This window comes from Juglans regia, chromosome 2 (genome assembly GCF_001411555.2).
Source record: "Juglans regia cultivar Chandler chromosome 2, Walnut 2.0, whole genome shotgun sequence".
Classification (NCBI taxonomy): Eukaryota; Viridiplantae; Streptophyta; class Magnoliopsida; order Fagales; family Juglandaceae; genus Juglans; species Juglans regia.
The window spans coordinates 31,599,121-31,619,370 of NC_049902.1; the positions used below are offsets into that span (position 1 = coordinate 31,599,121).

The following is a 20,250-nucleotide window of genomic DNA, read 5'->3' on the forward strand; positions in this document are numbered from 1 at the left end:
TACAAGAGCCACACTTTTTTTTTTTATAAAAGTAAGTAAATATGAAATTCATATAAAAATTAAATTTTTAATAATAAATCCTACTTTTTCAAAAAGAAAAAGAGTGTACATTATTTACATAATTTATGATTGTATTTATAATTACTCATTTTTTAATGAATAATTCCACTTAACATCTCACGCACCACACCTCTTTTAATTTTTTTTCTTTTTTCTCATAACAAATGTGGTATATGAATGATAAGTAAAACAATTCAATTAGTTAAATAAAAATAAAATCAAAAATTAAAAATTAAAATAAAATAAAATATGTATGGTGTGTGGTATATGATTATGAGTAGCATAGCTCTTTTTTAATTTGTGTTGCAATCGCATAGAAATTGTACAAAAAAAAATCTATAAATTGATATAGTTTTATATAATACGTTAGATTTACTTTATAATAACAAATAATTTTATAATATAATGTATCATATCAAGTCACATCAATTTATAAATTTATTTTTACGAAATCTTGTTTTGACTAAAGTGTTTTTCTTTAACTATTTACGTTATTGTTTAATAAGAAAATCAATATAATGTCTTTTGATTGAAATTTTTGTGAGAATTTTCAACATCTCTTTACTTCCAAACGCCATAATTTTAAATTAAAGTGGGAATTAATAATTACTATAAACTTTTCCTTTAAATAAATTCCGAATTATCAAAACACTAATTTCTAGTTTAAAAATAAGTTATTCTATCAAGGTCATGTTCAAAAGCTGAATGCTTTTGTTAAGTTGGCGTACCATCGAACAAAATGAGTCACCGTCGTGCTACGCGAGGCCCATCATGTGTTCGTCAAAATGCAGAGTTCCTCCAAGTAGGGCACTTGTAAGACAATGAGCGACGGTTGAATGCAAGTCTAAGATTGTAAGTCCATTTTGTTACTCATTATCTATACATTATTTTTATTTTTATTTTTTAACATTTAAAATTTTTATTTTTATTTTATTCTTACTAAATAAAAGAGCTATATATAATTCTAAGCTATATATAATTCTAAGGAATATAAATCTCCGTGAGACTGATGAGTATAATTATTTTTTTCATAAACAAGTTTATTCTACCACAATTTAGAGAAGATCTTGGCATAATGATTCGAGAGGAGGGGTAAAATGGAAGAAAAATAATGTTAGATATAATTTTAATATGTGTAATTTTGTTTTTTAAATTGAGTTCATCATTAAAAATTGACTTTTTTTATATAAAATTTATACATTCTAAAATTAAAAAGATCAAACATCTGAATATAATTCAGATGTGATAATAAAAAATGGTTTTAGAAGCGTAGAGTCTAGATATTGTTTTAATATTTATGAATTGATTATTTTAAAATAATATTACATACAATCATAAATATTATAAATACTGTATTTTTTTAAAAAAAATTAAAATTTATTATTAAGAAATTAATTAATTTATATAAAATTTTTATGTACTTAATTTTTTCAAAAGAAATGTAAGTGGATTGCATGTAAATATCATTTATCTAATTTTAATATTTAATTCTTTTTGAGCGACTTTTCGACAATTTCGAAGTTATATGAAGACGAAAGCGCAAATTCCCACGCGCAAAATGCGAGTGAGAATCTGAACGGCCCACCCAACCGGTTGCAACCACCATTCTGAACTTGGGAAGTGACGAAAACGTAGGGGTATTATTGTAATCTGGTGTAGTTATCCTATAGAACTCAGCTGTCTTTCTGTTCATGCTTCCCCCCCAGTCTTCACACCTCAAAATCCAGTGGAGGTACTTCAAATCCTCGAATTCAGCGAGCCAGACTCGGTCCGAGCCGAGTAGATTTGATTATCCATGGAGCTGGACATGAATTCCATGGCTGGCGCGATCGGGGTTTCGGTCCCGGTGCTCCGGTTTCTCCTCTGCTTCGTGGCCACCATACCCGTGAGCTTCCTCTGGAGATTCGTCCCCGGTCGAATCGGAAAGCACCTCTACTCGGCCTTGTCTGGGGCTCTGCTATCCTACCTTTCATTCGGGTTCTCTTCCAATCTACATTTCTTGGTCCCCATGTTGCTCGCTTATGCTTCGATGGTCCTATTCCGCTCCCGATGCGGCATCATCACTTTCTTCTTGGGATTCGGCTATCTCATTGGCTGGTAGTTTTTAAATTTTGGAAATATTTGATTGTTTGGGAATTTCGATTTGCAATCTCATACAAAGGCTGTCTTTTTATTGTTATTTCCTCGGCGCTTGGAAGCATCGAATTGGACATTATTCTGTGGATGCATCAGAAATTGATTTGGCAATGACTCTCCTTTTGTATATTTTTGTGCATTATGGTTTCTTGTTTACTCTGGTTATACCATGCATTTATTTTAATGCAAAATAGATTGATGTTTAATTTGAGATTTGGGTGCTTGATTGATTGATAGTCAATTGAATTATGAATTGGTAGGACTTTTTGTTTCCTCCAAGAACTGTTTGAATCGAATACTGTAACGTCTACTTTCTAGTTCGTGTGGTAGATCTTAAGAGTCCGTCACTTTCTGTTTTTGTTTGTCTTTTTTCTTTTTATTGGTCTATGCATCTGTTTGGGTTTTTGTTGTTGTTTCTGGATTTTTCCAACCTTTGACTACTGAATGAATTCTAGAACCGAATGAAACAAAAGATATGCTAAATATGACACATATCCACGTAAAAAAGGCCAATGATTTTCCGGGACACAGTTTCTCTAATTCTTTTATTTTGCTGCGCCCAAGGAAAGCTTGCATTTTTCTGTCAAGGCAAAGACAACAACAAATTTCTCTAGAGTGTCACAGAAAAGTGTTCAAGTGTGAAAAAGAAAAACTAATTTTATTTAGGTCGCTAGAAGGACATGAATTTTCTAGTCGGTATTCCATACTTCTTGCCCAAGTTTTTTAATTGGTTGTGCCTCCTCGCCAATCATGGAAGCCATGAGAGGCATGGCATCTCACACCAAATCCAACAAAAGCTACTTACGTGAATAAATATCTAGCCGATGTTGAAGGCTTGTCTGCACCTCTTATATTTTTTATGCCTGGTGGGTGACCTACAGAAGTTTTATGTTTGTTGTTGTTGTAAAACTTCTTTAGATGCTTGCACACGTTTCATGGCTTTAATTGATGCTGAACAATGAGGCTATCAGTTCCATGTGCACGAATCTATGGACTAGCCTCATACTGAGTTAGACAAGATTTATAATCTCTCTTCTGCTATTTTAATTCTGTTTCTGCTGGAGTTTTTTAACTGATGATATTGCTTCCTTTTCTTTTGTTGTACTGGATTGGTTTTGACTCCGTCTAATTGCTGCAATGATTGAAAAATCATACTTGTTAGTTGTTAGATTTGAAATTCCTGATTTTTTTTTTTTTTTTAATCTTGGAATTTTTGACTGGTTGTATACGTGTGTAGCCACGTGTATTACATGAGCGGTGATGCATGGAAGGAAGGGGGTATTGATGCCACTGGTAAGCACATGTTCAGCCTTCAACCTGTTCCGCATTTTCTCCTGTAGAGGTGAAATGGGGATAATCCATGTGCTCTTTGCATTATATACCGAGTTAAGCATCTTACAAAGCATTCCTGTTTTAATGATTTGATACATGGGGGCTTGGTTCCTTTCTATGGCACCTCACTCCTTCTGAATATCATCTTGTATTTTCTGCTGTTTTCCTGGGTTGTGATAAGTATCAATGTCTTCTGATGAAGACTAGAATATCTGATTAGTGACTGATTACTTCGGTAATTTTTAGTTACTTATTAAAGTTGCCAACCTTTTCTTGATTATCAAAATTGCATGCTCGCATACATTGATCATGTTCAATTTTATTCTTTTTCACCTGCATAATAACTCATCGGTGTACTTCTATATGTCGATTGAAATTAGGAGCGTTGATGGTGTTAACATTGAAAGTCATTTCGTGTGCAATAAACTACAATGATGGGCTATTAAAAGAGGAAGACTTACGCGAGGCTCAGAGAAAAAATAGGTTGATTGAGTTACCCTCCTTGATTGAGTACATCGGTTACTGCCTCTGCTGTGGTAGTCATTTTGCTGGTCCAGTTTATGAAATAAAGGATTATCTCGACTGGACTGAAGGAAAGGGGGTAGGTTTATTATGTTCTTAACTTGCATTTCTGTATTCCTTGTTAATAGAGTACAAGTTAGCTTTCATTCTGTCTTTTCTTTTATGTTCTTTTATTCAAATTTTTTAATCTTTTGCAGATTTGGAGCCATTCAGAGAAAGGACGGTCACCATCACCATATGGGGCCACAGTTAGAGCTCTTCTCCAAGCTGCTTTTTGCATGGCCTTGTATCTGTACTTAGTACCTCAGTTTCCTTTGTCCCGATTTACTGATCCCATATACCAACAATGGGGATTTTGGAAACGGTTGTTTTACCAGTACATGTCTGGCTTTACGGCACGCTGGAAATATTACTTCATCTGGTCAATTTCAGAGGCCTCTATCATTATTTCTGGCCTGGGCTTTAGTGGCTGGACAGAATCATCTCCACAAAAGCCACGCTGGGATCGCGCCAAAAATGTTGACGTTCTGGGTGTTGAGTTGGCAAAGAGTGCAGTGGAGTTGCCACTCATGTGGAATATTCAAGTCAGCACCTGGCTGCGTCATTGTGAGTCTCTCTCATAAGCCTTCCGTCTCTCTATGTCCTGCAATTTTCTTGGTTATCCAACTAGCAGTATATACTATGTCATCCCCCTTAAAAGTTGATCGGGCATCAGCAAACTGAGAAAGTTCATTATTCAGTCTGAATCATGGATATGATCCAGTCTTTCCTCCCACAGACATGAATCTGACAAGATTTTAATTGATAATTGGATTGAACTGGCAAAAGTATATTGAACTCTAATATTTAGTGCTGTTCTATTCTTTGGAAACAATCGGATCCTGTGGCTGAAAGATTATTACCTGTTAGGATCTTGATCCAATTCGTCTATGGATGATATTCGTTTGCATTAGAAATTGCTATTTTTTGTTTTAAATAATAATGATAAGTCAAAACTTGTCTTCAAAAAAGAGGAAAATGTGTCGACAGGCTTACTGTTTGGATGTCTTGTGCTGACAAATCCTATTACAATAAGTTAATGAAGGATATAGTGGCATACTTGTATCTTCTATAACTAGGCTTAGTACTTCATGGATATATGGGTAATGACTGCAAAGAAAATATCTAATGTTTTGTGGTTTTGTAGATGTTTATGAGAGACTCGTTCAGAAGGGAAAGAAGCCTGGTTTCTTCCAGTTGCTGGCTACACAGACTGTCAGTGCGGTTTGGCATGTGAGTAGAATTTCAGCCTTATGCTTGCCTGATTATCCTGAATATATTTTTATTTCCTGCCATGATTTGCACCATCGTCTATGAGGTTTTCCCAAACAATTCAATATATTCTCACCAATGTATCTTGCTGTCTTTAGCGCTTAATATCTGTGCCAATGTTTTCAGTCTTCTAAACAAATTAATGTACTTGTATATTTTTTTTTTATCAGTAAAAAGAGAGAGATTATATATATGAATGAAATAAGCATAGTCCTTATACATAGATTAATGTACTAATTGTATATAGATACATCTTATGATCTTTGCACCAAGCCTTCTCACCTTGTCAACAGTAGTTCGTTCCATGTTATTAGCACCATGTAGCAATTGTTGCTTCCTTTCTGCCATCTATCACTTTTTGTTTCATACTGCCAACTTCTTTATTTGATCTAGGCATCCTTCATGGTAGATGTTGCTGTAAACATATGATTGCAAATTAACAAAATTCTGTATTTTTTGCATTAACCATCATTCATAGCGCCATAATCCTGTTTGGGGTCCTTGTAATTTTTAGCTGGCTTTGATTCTCATCACATACCAATATTTTCCCAAATATTGCAACATGCTTATCCGGCATTTTATGGTTTTGTGTGCCCATCAATATAATAGCCCTCATCTCGGACATATCTATGAACGTTGACTAGTTTCATACTTTATTTCATTAAGAATAATTTTCTTGTGTTTCTTTTTAAAAAAATTTATTTTCTTTGATCTAGTTACCATCTTGGGTTATCAATGGAAATATAGAAATGTTTTTCGTGTTCAGTTTTGAGTTCTACCATAGTTTACCTCTTTCTTTTCCTTCTTCACCCTGCAAATTACAGGGATTGTATCCTGGTTACATCATCTTCTTTGTCCAGTCAGCGTTGATGATTGCTGGTTCAAGAGGTATTGATCAATCCTCCCTTATTCTCATTGTCCTTTGTTTAGAGGATTAACTAATTCTTTATTTGGCTTTACCATTTTCTTTCTGTCTGGGCAGTCATTTACAGGTGGCAGCAAGCTGTCCCTGGTCTGGTTAAGAAGATAATGGTGCTTTTAAACTTTGCTTACACACTTCTGGTTCTGAACTACTCTTGTATTGGTTTCATTGTAAGTCCCCTCTCTCTCAAGCACCCCCCCTCCTCGCACCACCACCACCAACCACCCACCTGTATTGCTTTCAAGTTTCTTATGGTTATATGCTTGTATTGGACAGGTATTAAGCCTGCATGAAACACTTGCCTCCTATGGAAGTGTATATTTTGTTGGAACCGTTCTTCCCATAGTTTTGATCCTCCTTGGTAACATAATTAGACCTGCAAAGCCTGTCAGATCCAAAGCTCGGAAAGAGCAGTGAGGTAGAAAAAACTCTTCTTTTGGAGTGCTCTAGATGGGATTAGGAGAGTGGAAGAGCAATGCTTAGAGTGGAAGAGCAATGCTTTCCATGTTTTCATTTTCATCTTGATAATCGATCACATGTAACATCTGTTTTCAGTCGTGGATTAGATCATGAGTCTGCTCACTTTGAGCTCAGTATTAAGATTTTGCTTTAAATTGCTAGGTGATTGTCCAGACACTTCCAAAATTGCAAAGAAGTAAATGGGTGTGGGATTGATGTGGAAAGTAGCTAAAGAAAAAATAATTATCAAAGGACTTGATTCCCAAGTAATGTGTTATATATGGCAAAAGAATAAACATCATTTTATTTTATTTAATTTTTTTACTTTTACGTGCAACTTAATATGTAACAGGAAATGGCCCCATGAATGTATGTACATATAGCTTGCACGTACATGGCTCTTGGGTTTTCAAGTCGAGTAATGCTATATGTAATTGTAGAGTATATAAGTGTCGTGTAATCGCTTTGAAAAAGAGTGAGATTTATTATTAAAAAATTAATTTTTTTTCATGCAAATCTCATGTATCATTTTTTTTAAAAATGATTGTATGGTATTTGTATATTCACGATTATTTTTATTTTAAATAATAAGTGGCATGACTTGAGGGCGGGCAGGCACGCACGTGGGAGGTTTTTAAGTCGAGTAATGCTACATACAATTGTAGAGTATTTAAGTATCGTGTAATCGCTTTAAAAAAAAGTAAGATTTATTATCAAAAAATTAATTTTTTTTTTATATAAATCTCATGCGTCATTTTTTTTAAAAGTGATTGTATGGTATTTGTTTATTCACCATTATTTTTATTTTAAATAAGAGTAATGCTAGAGAGAAGTCACTAGTTAATTGTTTCTAACACTCATTTGAAAAGATGTGTGGTCTAGATAATATCATATCATGTGTGTAAAATAGATATTTTTAATAGTGACTTTTATCTATATTTATTTTTTAAATAATAAGCGGCATGACTTGAAGGCGGGCAGGTACGCACGTGGGCACGGAGACATGCGTGCCTTGAGAGACTTTCCTGAAATGTCGACGTGCATGCACTCAAAATTAAAATGTTGCATGTGATTTTATTATTATTATTATTTTGATACGGAATGTAAATAGAAGTTGCTTTCTGCCCGGTGGGAAGCGGTATGATTTCTCCAATATATTTTTACGAAAGTCCATTGAGAGGGAGAAAAAAAAAAAAAAAAAACTCAGTATGAAACTTTAGACAATTCATCTTTACATGTGAATGATGATGATGGGATGGCTGGACGTGGTTGCCCAGTAATCTGAGTTGAAGTGCAAACAGCTGAAATTCATGACTTTTGCGAGATAAAGACCAAGAGACTGGTCTTACAGAGGACTGGTTCTTTTGCCAGCTAATCAAAGACAAATTCATGGGGGGCTGAATCTTTTTCTCATCCCTCACATAAATCCTGCCTTCTACAGGAGGATGACATTAGCATTAGCTCCAGATTTTGTTCTGAGGTCCCATGACTTACTGAAACTAAGCACCTTTCTTGTGGATGTATGCGTGCATGTATATATATATACACACACGTTACGTATATGCACGGCAGCTCAACAAATAAATAATTTGAAATTTTATTATATATAAATAAATTTATGTACTAATAATCTATATATTAATATTATTGTCTTTATATTATAAATTTAAATTAATATTATTTTTAATAAAATCTATTTTTTAATTAATTATATTAAATAAATATAGATATTAATACGTAAAATCGATTATAATTATTTTTTTTTTATAATTTGACCCAAATTGGGATATTTCACTGAATTGTGCATGCATGACGTGAAAGAACTTTTTAAAAGCTTTTTTTTTTTTTTTTTTGTCTCTAGAAAAACAGAGCCAATCCTTATAAATCAAACTTCTCTCTGAAATGGTTTTGGTCAAGCCAATTGATGGTACACACGTGTTGACATGTATTTTCCTAAATATAAACGCGGGGGGAACAACGTACGCCGGTCAATTATGGAACTTTAAAGATACTGATGTCTCGGATCTCGGTAAAAAATTGCTTTTATACATGATTGAAACGAACCTTTCCTAAAAGAGGAAGTGTCAACCTTATACGTTTAATTTGGTAATTTCCCTAGTTATTATTTTGAGTAGCACGTAGACAGACATAAATGAATCTGACTTACTAATGCAAATTGTTTTTTTATTTTTTATTATTTGTAATGTCATTTACAATCTCATGCTAAGTTCACGTGTAACCCGGCGTACGTACTAGTGATTATATCTACGCGGACTTCTTATTTCTACAAGGAGAGGACATATCGGTGGAATTAGAAGTAGTCAATGAATTTTGATGATCACCAAGATAATGGTCGTCCCACGAATTACACGTGCGGTGACCAAATTAATTTACATACCTGCTTGTGTGCATGTGACCTCAAAAGAGCAACATGCATGCATGAGCAAACCGCACAGCTTTTGATCATAATTAAATATATCCTGATAAGAATGAAAACACATCAATCTTATTTTAGCCTCGTTTGTATTCACAGACCATCTCAATTCATCTTATTACTATTCAATAATTTTAATTCATAAATTATACTATTATTCACAATTCATCTTAATTCATCTTAACTCATTTTCGAATCTAAACGATACCTTTATCTTACAAAATATGATCATCATGAGCAATATCTTGATCGTATCTGGTTATCATTGATCATGCCACAAAACCGTATAGAAGGCATGCTTTCTTGTCATGCTTTCATAGTATAAGACAAACGATCGAGTTAAAAAAAAAAAAGACTAGAGGACAGCATTAACCATACTGCATGTTACAAACCCTCGATCGTGTCACATATGAGAATTGAGCTTCTAATTACCACAATATTCTAATGGTAGAATTTTATAAAATAAATTAAAGAAAAGATGGCCGAGAGAAAGCCGATCGAGGAGATAACAAGGAACTAGAGATGCTACGTACGTACGCGGTTCGGCCATGCATGGACACACACACACATATATATAAACATTAATATGTCAAGTAGAAAAGGGTAATTTTTCTGTTATATAGGAAATGTATATATATATATATATACATACACGTACAAGATCATAATGTGGACTTTTGGCGGTAAGCCGGCAGTGACGACCATTAATATTGCCTTGTCAGAAATTATACAATTTCCAGCTGCTGAGTTCTTTGTCTTTTTTATATTTTATTTTTTCAAATGATGAATTGCCGGCGGGATTCACTAGCCGGCGTACACTTCCCCCTCGAGGTGCATGCATGCATGCCTCCTACCAAATTTTCAACCCAGGACTGGAGAATATATAATATTATTACAAAGTTCTTCACAACGTTAGAAATAACAATGTCAGCCCTTGATCAGATATGAAAAATATATATATATATATATATATATATAATTAAACAAGTACTAAAGTCAAACACAGAATCGATCAGAGAGGGTGGGTGTACGTTCTTGTTTTACATTCAATCTCTCAACGTTGTAAGCAGGCTAATATTATATAAATGATCATATTAATAATTAATTAATTAGGCTAGCTGATTTATTTTCCACGCGCACGTAGAACGTCATGCATGATCATAAACAAACGCAAAAGTATTTGCCAAGTAGCTAGCTAGGAATTCTGATCTGTATCTATTTTTCCATAAAATAAAAATAAAAAAGTACACAAAGAACCAGACAAAAAGGTAGAGATCATCAGAGAGAAATGGCCAACAATGGTACTTATTGAATTTGGTATGGTATGCAAGTTGAGCTAGATGTTGGATTTGGTGATAAAAGCTCCACAGGCATTTATCATGGTAGTTTGGCCGGGGAAGGGGATGATCCAATATATATATATATATATATATATATATATATATATATATGTACACTAACCCATGCCTTATGGTTGTTTAGATCTTTAAGACATAATAATGCATTATTCCAATTAATGTGAACTCTACCCATTAAGCCCACCTTTATTTGATTCCATTCGTTCATATATAACTCACGTTTTTCAATCTCACTTATTACACTTTCGTTAATTCATATTATATAAGAAAGAATATATATAATAATTTGCACCCGATCTCTGCATGCAAACTCATGTCACACGTTTCACATTAATTTACATATCGAATTATCGAAATTGACATATATAATTGACAAATAGCAAATTTTAATAATAAATATATATATAGATCATAAAAAGAGATATCATGACGTATACGCAACATTAACACTAGTACTACTCGGATCTTACCTGCAAAGTGGCCGTGAAAATGTACTTTTTCTCAAGTTTAAGAATATAATATATCAATTTAGTAGTTTTGAGTCGTGCAAAATATAAAACAATTGTAAATTAATTAGATGGAGAAAAATATTTTCCCTTTAATTATATGTATAATGGATGAAGGCCGTAGATAAAAGTTAGATCATTTGGTCAAAGAATACCCGAGCGAAATTCAATATATGTACTGCCAACTTTATGCATGTTTGGCATGGGATATTTTTCTATTGATGCAAAATCATGATAGTCCAAACTTTTAAATTTAGAGTAAATGTTATGAAAATGTTACCATGATGGTGTTTAATTAGGGAATTAAGGTAACTTCTTCTTCTAGAATAGATTACATAGAATAGTAATTAATTAAGATGATCATCGGGATCCTCTAAATTAATTTAATTTCTAGAAAATCTAGATGCATTTCGAATTTAATTGTAATTATTATTTTGAAATTCAAATTTCTATATTTGGTCTTAATAAATTTAAAGTTAAATTTGAATTTGAATTGAATAATGCTAGAATGCCCTCTCATTTTAACCGTTCACGTATTTAATTTTTTTTTTTAACTTTTTGTACTTACCGATTAAGGAAGAGATTATTAGTGTAATGATTTTTTTAAAAAAATATTTAAAGATGTTAAAAAATTGTGAAAAGAGAGAAAAAAAAATAAGAGTTTTACGTAGATGGGACGCAGGGCGGCAGTTTAGCCTCACTTATTTGAATTAATTGTAAGTGATAAAATACTAATTACGTGGTAAAAATAATGACCGACTTAAAAGAAGTAAGTCCATAAAAAGGGCTCGATCCCTGAAAAGTTGGAAGCTTATATATCCATGACTTTGAATTTATAAGTTGATGCGCAAAGGTTAATTGACTCGAAAATATTGAATCTGAAAGTGGATCATCAGCTGCCCGATTATGGGAGTCAAATCAACGGACTAAACACCAATATCTCAGACACGTGGAGCTAACCCAAATTAGCACATCCTGCGGTGTCAGTACGCTTTAATCTTTTTGTTTGCTTTTTTTTTTTTTAACATTTTTCTTTTGCCGGGAAACATGAGGTAGTCGCAAGTTAGATTTTTTTTTTTTTTTTAGTTTTTAGAAAATATATTTATTACTCTGAATTGAATTATACAATTATCGTATAATTGGCTAAAAACAATAAATAAAATATAAAATTTATATAAAAAATTAATTTTTTAATAATAAATCTCACTATTTTTAATTATACATAAGATTACTAGTTCACTATTAGCGTTTATCTTCTTCTTCTGTTTTTTTTTTTTTTTAAATAAAGACAAAAAAAAAACCGTTCCTGTTCTGTTGTAAGCCACAAAAAGAAAAAAGAGACTTTCTGTTGCAGAATGCGGCGTTTATTCAATATGATTTACGAGAGATGGGAAGAAATCCACCAGTTGTTGTGAATAATATTAATATATGTAAAAATTGTTTGGCATGCAAGATTTGTACAAACGATATTTCCAGAAATCTTGAGGAAAATTCAAACTAGTGAATTTTGGCTGCTCTCTACATTACCCAATGGACTGCTAAAATCCTGACTTTTATCATTTATTAACTTATCGTCGTCTTCTTGGTTATCATCATCTTCAATATTGGTGACGGTAGCTCCCGTCAGCTCTTCGGCTCTCTGGGCTTGGCGATCCCAATCGGTTCGAGCCAAAACGAACAGCATGGTCACAACGCATGAGCCTTGCGCGGCTAAAAGGCCAAGCCAAAGACCTCTGAAATCATACCCGGAGTAAAAGCTCAACCACACTGCAACCGGCATTCCGACAAGATAGAAGCAGCTGAGGTTGATATTGGCTCCTAGTTTTGGCCGAGCTGTTCCTCTCAGAACGCCACAACCTGTTGTTTGTGGACAGTTTCCGAGCTCGCAGAGACCGATAATGGGCAAGACAATAGATGTTAAGGCTATAATCTCTGCGTCCTGGGTGAACATGCTAGCCCATATCTTCCTAACCGATACGGCAAAAAGCAATGCTGAAAATCCCAACACGAAGCTGAAAGAGAGGCCGACGCTTGCGGCGAGTTTTGCTTTCTGGGGATGGTTAGCACCCAGTTCGTTTCCAACCCTTGTTGATACACCGAAGCTTAGAGAAGATGGGAAAATGTAGATCAAAGCAGTGGTCTGAATCAGAATTCCCATCGACGCAACGGTTGCTTGGGGGTTGAGCAAAAGCCCGCAGAGTAAAATCATGATCTCGTACCACCACCATTCTAGGCAAACGGAAATGCAGCTTGGAATGGCTAAATTCAGGAGAGCTTTCCAGCCTTTGAAGCACTCGGAGGAAATCCCACTCCATGTTTTCTTGTGCACGCCGGATATTGCAATATAGACGACCAAAGATCCTACTAGATTGAAATTAGTCCAGACGCCACTTAAAGCGACGCCTTTGATTCCTAGTTTTAGAACATAAACAAGAAAGTAATTGATGGGAACATGGAGAAGAATAGAAAAAGCTGCACACAATGTCAGAGGCAGAGTTATGGATTGAGAACGTAGGTATATTCGTATAGGGTGCAGAAGAGATTGTGCAACGAGGTCGGGGAGGGAATAAAGAATGTACGACTGTGCTTCGGCTGCAATATCGGCTTTCTGACCACAAAAGAGCAATATCTTCTTCATATTGAACCATAAAAACGATATCGGAATGGAAGTCAGTAGAAGTAGAATCACTGTTCTTTGCAAGGTAAGGCCAAGAAGTTTGAATCTTTTGGCTCCAAAGGCCTGACCACAAATGGGTTCCATTCCCATGGCAAGGCCGGAGAGAAGAGAATAACCGGTGATGTTGGCGAATCCGATGGCGAGGGAACCACCGGCTAAAGCAAGCTCGTTGAGGTGGCCGAGGAAGAGCATGGAGATCATGGAGCGGAAGTAGAGCAAAAGGCCGGTTAGTACCATCGGAAAAGCTATATTAAATATGCACTTGGCTTCAGTGACAACAAGCGAAAGATGGGTTTTGTGGGGATGTTGGTTTTTATGTTGAAGTGTTGGGAGGATCAAAGGGGTGAACATGTCGGGCTGTCGTGGTTTGTTTGAGGAAAGGTTTGTTTGGTCTGAATCGGATTCAGTAACAGAAGTTGGAGAAGAAGATAACTGACTCATAATTTTGAACTTTCTGAGAGAGAGAGAGAGAGAGAGAGAGAGAGGGTGGGGGTCGGCGAAGATAAAAAAGACAGCCCTGGGATTTAAAGGGTGAGAGATCGAGGGTGGGGGGCTGAGATGGAATATCACTTTCTCAGGACACAACGGAAATTGAAGTCGGTGGGAGGGGGACGGCTTTTTTAGGTATAGGAAATGAAGGATAAAAGTACTTATAAATAATAATAATAATAATAATAAACCAAGTCTTTTCAAGCGTCCCATCATTACCGACATTGATGTCACTGTAGGGACCTGGGACACAAATTACACGAAAGATAATCTCAAAGGAAAATACTGGAGCTCCCGCTGGAGCTCTAGTATATTTTATATGTGTATTTTTTAATTTTTTTTTATATAAATATTTTTAATATTTTTAAAAAATAAAAAAATTCATAATATTATTAAATAATATTTTCTTAATCACGAAGTAAAATATTAATAATATCTCCTGACATAAAATATTATTAAAAATATTTTTTTAATATTTTTTATTTACTTTATAATTAAGGAAATATTTTTTAATAATTTATTTTTACTTCTTGATTAAGAAAATGTTTTTAATAATATTTTATATTTATTTTATTTTTTAAAAATATTTAAAAATTTTATATAAAAAATAATTTAAAAAAAAAACACAAACAAATACATGCTACAATCCCAGCGGGAGCTTCCAGCGGGAGCCCCCAGCGGGGGCTGTAGCACTATCCAATCTCAAATTATTATCATCTCTCTTTTATTATCATCTTATTATTTTATTTTATTACGTGATATTAAAAGATAGTAAAATATAATAAATAATTTTTATTTATTTAATTTTATATTATAAAAAAAATAAGAATTAAAATAATAAATAACATTCGGTATAAATCTAATTTAGGAAAAATAAAAAAAAATGCAAAAATAATCATTTATTGATGGTTGTGATATTTTCTATGCATTAATATGAATTACCTAAGTATTGTATATATATATTTTTTTTAAAATAAGGATTTATTATTAAAAACTTAATTTTTATATAAATTTTATACTTATTATTAAAAAAAATACCTCTCTTTATTTACAAATATCATTTCTCTTTTTTATATATTCAAAATAAGAATTATAAATAATCTTAATAGGATATATAAGTTCAAATCATCTCATCCTTGCTTTAAAGATTCGCGAGCGAGCGTAAATTCAAGACTTAACGAAATTAGGGTTATTATGGGCTCATATATATATATATATATATATATATATATATATATATATATATATAGATGGTGAGTTTATAACCTTAAAATGTATACTAGCGTAAATTGTTAAATATTCGCTAAGAAAAAAAGTGAAAAGATTTTTTTATGGCAAGTATATATTATCCCTTAAGTATTTTAATAACGGCGTTGTCGAAGATGTTAATTAATAACGTTATTGAGTCGATATTTTGTGGACGGAGGTAAATATGCCAAATAATAAAGGTGTGGGCGGTTTGAAATTGAGACCTTGACTTGCAATTAAGGTCTACTCTTTGTCAGTCCGCTATTAATTAATTAATTAAATTCCTTGTCGATTTCTGTTTGTAGGTTTGGAGATGTTTGGATTCGAAGATGATTTGAGATGATTTGAGATGAGTTGAAATGAGTTGTGAATAGTAGTGAGATTTGTGAGTTAAAGTTGTTGAATAGTAATGAATAATAGTGAGACGAGTTGAGATGAGCTGAAATGACTTGCGAATCCAAACGTCTCCTCAAAAACTATTTTATCAGGAATGCGAATATATAACATTATTTGTATATTTAACTTAACTCAATACAAAATAAGTGTATTTGAGTTTATTATAAATGAGTTTCGATCAAAATAGATTGATTTAATAAGATAAAATTAATAAACAAGTTAATTACGGGTCAAGTACTAGTAATAAGCTCCTATAATATGAATAAATTTTATTTTTAAATTTTATTAATGCTTAGTACTTTTATATGTCTTTTTTGTTATTATTGGGAATATATTATTGATACTAATATTAGTATTTGGTTATGTTATATTTCAAACTATTATTTTTTTTTTGGTAATATGTAATTTTTTTTTATGAAAATATTAGTTTGCTTATATATTATTAGTTTAGATATGGATAATAAATATTTTATCATGAATCAAGTCGTAATTATGAATTTTTTATATAGTTGATATTGTATTATATATGAAATTATATTAATTTGATTAAAAAAATAAATATTTGGGTCAGCTTAACTCATTTATTTGGGACGGGACGTCGTCGAAATTAGTTAAATGGGTTGTGACTACGTTAACCCAATAAAAATTAATTAGTAAACAGGTTAAGCGATTTGTATGACTCATTAATTAAACAAGTCAGGTTTGGATTGACTCATATATTCTAATATTCATGACTTGACACGATACGAACACGACATATAAATACTAATTGCAACCCCTATGTTTAATTGTTGGGTCAAAAGAATGTTAAAATCTTAATGCTAAAAAAAGAAGAGCATGTTAATTAAAACTTAAAAGAAGGTTTTCTTCTTTTTTTTTTTTAAAGAAAATTGTAGTTGGCCACAAATCTCTTATTTGGAAAAGAAAAGAAATATGATTAAACTATAGAGTTAAATATCAAATTAATTCCTCTGATTCTTTACTTGGCATATTGGTCATTACTTGGTCATTTATTAATAGGTTTAAGAAAGAACTGTTTGCTCGTTAGAACTTCACGATTAGGTCAAATCCATATATTTGTCAATCTCCAATTATCAAACTAATGAAATTAAACTTCATGTGAACACCAATAGCTCACTACAAAAAAACTGCTTATTTGCAACCAGTTAATTCCAGCGAAATAATTATTTACAACTAAAATTGATTGCAATTAGTATTTTAGTTGCAACAAATTGATCACAAAAGCCCCTTTTTATTGTAGTGGCTGTTCTACAAGTATCATTAAGGCCGTCATGTTTTGCTCCACCTCGTGTGAAAGAAAAAAAGCCAAACCGAATTATTCATTAAGCTATAAGACAATTGATTAGAAGAAAGAACATCGCGACCTAAAGTCACCTTTTTATTATTTTGCACATTTTTAGTGATCATGGATATAAAGTTAATCCCAAAGAGTAGTTAGCTAGCTAGTGGGTACCAATGATCTTATCCTTTCGGCAGTGCGGTGAAATTCCAATAGTAAACAAAAGTGCCATGGCTAGCCGAAACTCTTTTTGGTGGATAAATTAAACAAACAAAAGAATTCAATTTAATGAACAAAAAAAAAAAGCACTCAAAGCTCAGTCCTACATATGCTGCATGCCTAGGTCGACTTACATGCTGTATTGACTGTCGACACACACATACACACATATATATATTTATTAGGATTGATTAATGCATTTAAAATGTTATCAAGATGAGAGGCTAGGGTTTTCCCCCAGCTCCCACCCCCCCTAGGAATTTGTCTTGGTGCTGGTCGGCTGGCTAGCTATATATTTCTCCATGATGCCATGCTGCATGATGGTGCGGCTTGAAACATTAAAAAGAAAAGTGAAGTATAGATATGGTCCCAGCCGCATGCATTGGGCGGTGGCAATTAAAGGGGTGTGCTTTATATTGGAAGCCATTCAACGTGTACGACTCTTCTTGTCCGCACCATTGTCTTCGCCTTCGACTCTATCTTCATCTTGTCATCAGTCGGGACAACGTGCGCATATGTAGCCATGACAAAAATTCAAAAAAGCGTGCGGAAAGGTAAAAAGGAGAAGGAGAAGAAGTACAAGAAACTAACTGCCAATTGAACAGTTATAGGAGGTTGACGTTGCATGTGCTAGAGGGAACTCACATACACATTAATTCATATATATTCTCATCATCACATGCGGGGGTCCTCACGTGGATTATGAGAGAGGGCCGCCGTATAATGTTCTTTCAAGTAAAAAGTTGCTTTTCAAAACAATCACATGAAGTACTTTGTGGTTTTATAGCTTATTTTGTTTCTAGTACTACTACTTCTGGCGCGCATGGTGCATTGCATCCAAGCATATTAAAGGGATCGACTTAATGTTTTTATGTATCTTTTAATTAAACTTATAATTTTACTTCCAATCCGTGTCTTATCATTTAGATTCATGTAAATAACAATAGAAAATATTATTTTTCATCTTAGATTCTATCATTTTCAACTACACATAACTTTGGAGTTTTGACAAACTAGGGGTGGGCACTTGGGGCCCAAACCCCGCTACCCCACTACCCCGTCCCGGTCCGTCTTGCCCCTGCATGGTGGTGCAGGCAACCCTGCCCTCCCAGCAAGGGCGGGGAGCAAGCTGTCCCTAGAGGGGCCCTGCCCCGCCCCCACTTCGCCCCCCATTCCACCTACTTATATTTATTTTATATAAAATATATATTTATAAATATATGTTATTAGTTTTACTATATATAAATATAGTAATAAGTATCAAGTATAATTTTTACTTAATATTTTGTACAAGTTATAGTATGGCTTATAATGACCTTTATATTGGAGGTCAAAACAATACAAGTGTCTCACTAAAGCAATGTGAGACTCTTGTATTGCTTTGACATATGATCATATTTATAAGTTTAAATTTACAACTTGGATAAAAAGAATTTTTGGTCATTTTTGGGCCTAGTGGGCCGTAGGCACTATTGGAGTGGGCATGGCAGATGAGGGGTTCGCCCCAATCCCAAGGCACTAGTGCTGGTTACAGGGGAGAAAACCCCATCCCTCGCCCTTGCATGGGCAGGTAGCACCCCTACGACAAATACCAAAGAAGCTCTTAGCATGATGTGGTATATGTATTTTAAGTAGTTCTTTATTAGTAAATAGGCGTCGGATGACAAGATCTTTAAAATAAAGAAGAGAAATACTATAAACACAAAAAGATCCTATAAAATTATAAAAAGTAGTCCAACAAATTGAAATAGTTTCATTTGATAGGTTAGATCTACTCTATAATAAAAGTAACTTTACAATTTAACATATAACATCAAGCCACGCGCATTAATTTATGAATTTATTTTTATAGGATCTTTATATGATTAAAACATTTCTTAATAAAAAATAATATACTTCAATAATTTAAGTTTAAAGAGTTCCACATGAGGATATGTTGACCATCTCCCACCTTACCCTAATTGTTTTTCCTCTCCATCCGAACCTTGCTTTCTTCAACCAAGTCTTTTGTGAAATGTAAGCTTCACGCATGGAATTATATATATAAATATATATATATATATAGATAATTCATTTCGATTCATTTCATTTGAACTCAAAAAATAAAGGCATAATGGTGTTAAAAATATAATATTGAAGTTTGCTAGCCAGTTCTGGGAATTAAAGCCCGACACGAAAAAAGAGATCATGATCATCTCCAGAAGTCGAACTGGCTGGGATTCCTTATTGACTCCAAATTTAAACACTCTTTCAGGAGGAGGACCACCTTAGTAAGTCTTATGTATGAACGCGTACGTAAATCAATGAAGACAAAATCTTGGACGAGTTTTTTGTGGTTGGACAAATACATGACTAGAGCATGATATGATGTTGCTATATACGGTCATGAAAAGACGTTTACTATGAATATTGACAAATTTTTAGAACCCTAACTCGGTCAAATTAAATACAATCGATCGACTCAACAGCACACATGCAAACAATATGAAATCTAATATATATTAATTCCGTGTCGGCGTCAAGTAGTAGCTGTGCATATGATTGTTCTTAGAACGGAGACATTTCTCCTAATCAAACATCTGTACGTACGACGACCGCAAGTTTCACGAATGTGAAAAATATACAGATTCTTTTTCTAGAATGTCATATATATACATGTAATTTGGGCAGTTTTTGTCCAGTTCTTAGTCTAGTACTCAACAGTAGTCTGGAATCTAGTGAAAAAAATGGCTTTGGCGGCCATTTCAGATGGAGGAAGTCACCAAACGTACCGTGACCGTTTTTAGTACTCTAGAACTTATATTAAACTCGTACGTTAATCTAGAAAGTTGAACCATTTAATTTGCAGGAAGAAAGATTTGTATGTTTTTTGGGTTCAAGA

At 33.5% G+C, this 20,250-nt stretch overlaps 2 protein-coding genes across 2 annotated transcripts; one reads left to right on the forward strand and one right to left on the reverse strand.

The window, feature by feature from the left end:
• Window positions 1–1,731: 1,731 nt before the first annotated feature.
• LOC108984432 (lysophospholipid acyltransferase 1-like) lies at window positions 1,732–7,058 on the forward strand. The gene is made up of 8 exons (XM_018956389.2): window positions 1,732–2,157; window positions 3,434–3,489; window positions 3,909–4,129; window positions 4,248–4,656; window positions 5,237–5,322; window positions 6,186–6,249; window positions 6,344–6,453; window positions 6,560–7,058. Exons 1-8 carry the CDS (start codon window positions 1,856–1,858, stop codon window positions 6,698–6,700), a joined length of 1,389 nt encoding a protein of 462 aa, XP_018811934.1. The 5' UTR covers window positions 1,732–1,855; the 3' UTR covers window positions 6,701–7,058.
• A 5,407-nt stretch (window positions 7,059–12,465) lies between these two features.
• On the reverse strand, window positions 12,466–14,204 carry LOC108984417 (protein DETOXIFICATION 49-like). Its single transcript, XM_018956370.2, has one exon. It carries the CDS (start codon window positions 14,156–14,158, stop codon window positions 12,533–12,535), a length of 1,626 nt encoding a protein of 541 aa, XP_018811915.1. The 5' UTR covers window positions 14,159–14,204; the 3' UTR covers window positions 12,466–12,532.
• Window positions 14,205–20,250: the final 6,046 nt, after the last annotated feature.

Bases quoted from the DNA above. Each gene is read 5' to 3' on its own strand.
- LOC108984432 (XM_018956389.2), top strand. From the start codon at position 1,856: ATGGAGCTGGACATGAATTCCATGGCTGGCGCGATCGGGGTTTCGGTC. The intron at 3,490-3,908 runs GTAAGCACATGT...GATTGAAATTAG, and splicing joins AGGGGGTATTGATGCCACTG to GAGCGTTGATGGTGTTAACA. The intron at 6,454-6,559 runs GTAAGTCCCCTC...TGTATTGGACAG, and splicing joins ACTCTTGTATTGGTTTCATT to GTATTAAGCCTGCATGAAAC.
- LOC108984417 (XM_018956370.2), bottom strand. From the start codon at position 14,158: ATGAGTCAGTTATCTTCTTCTCCAACTTCTGTTACTGAATCCGATTCA.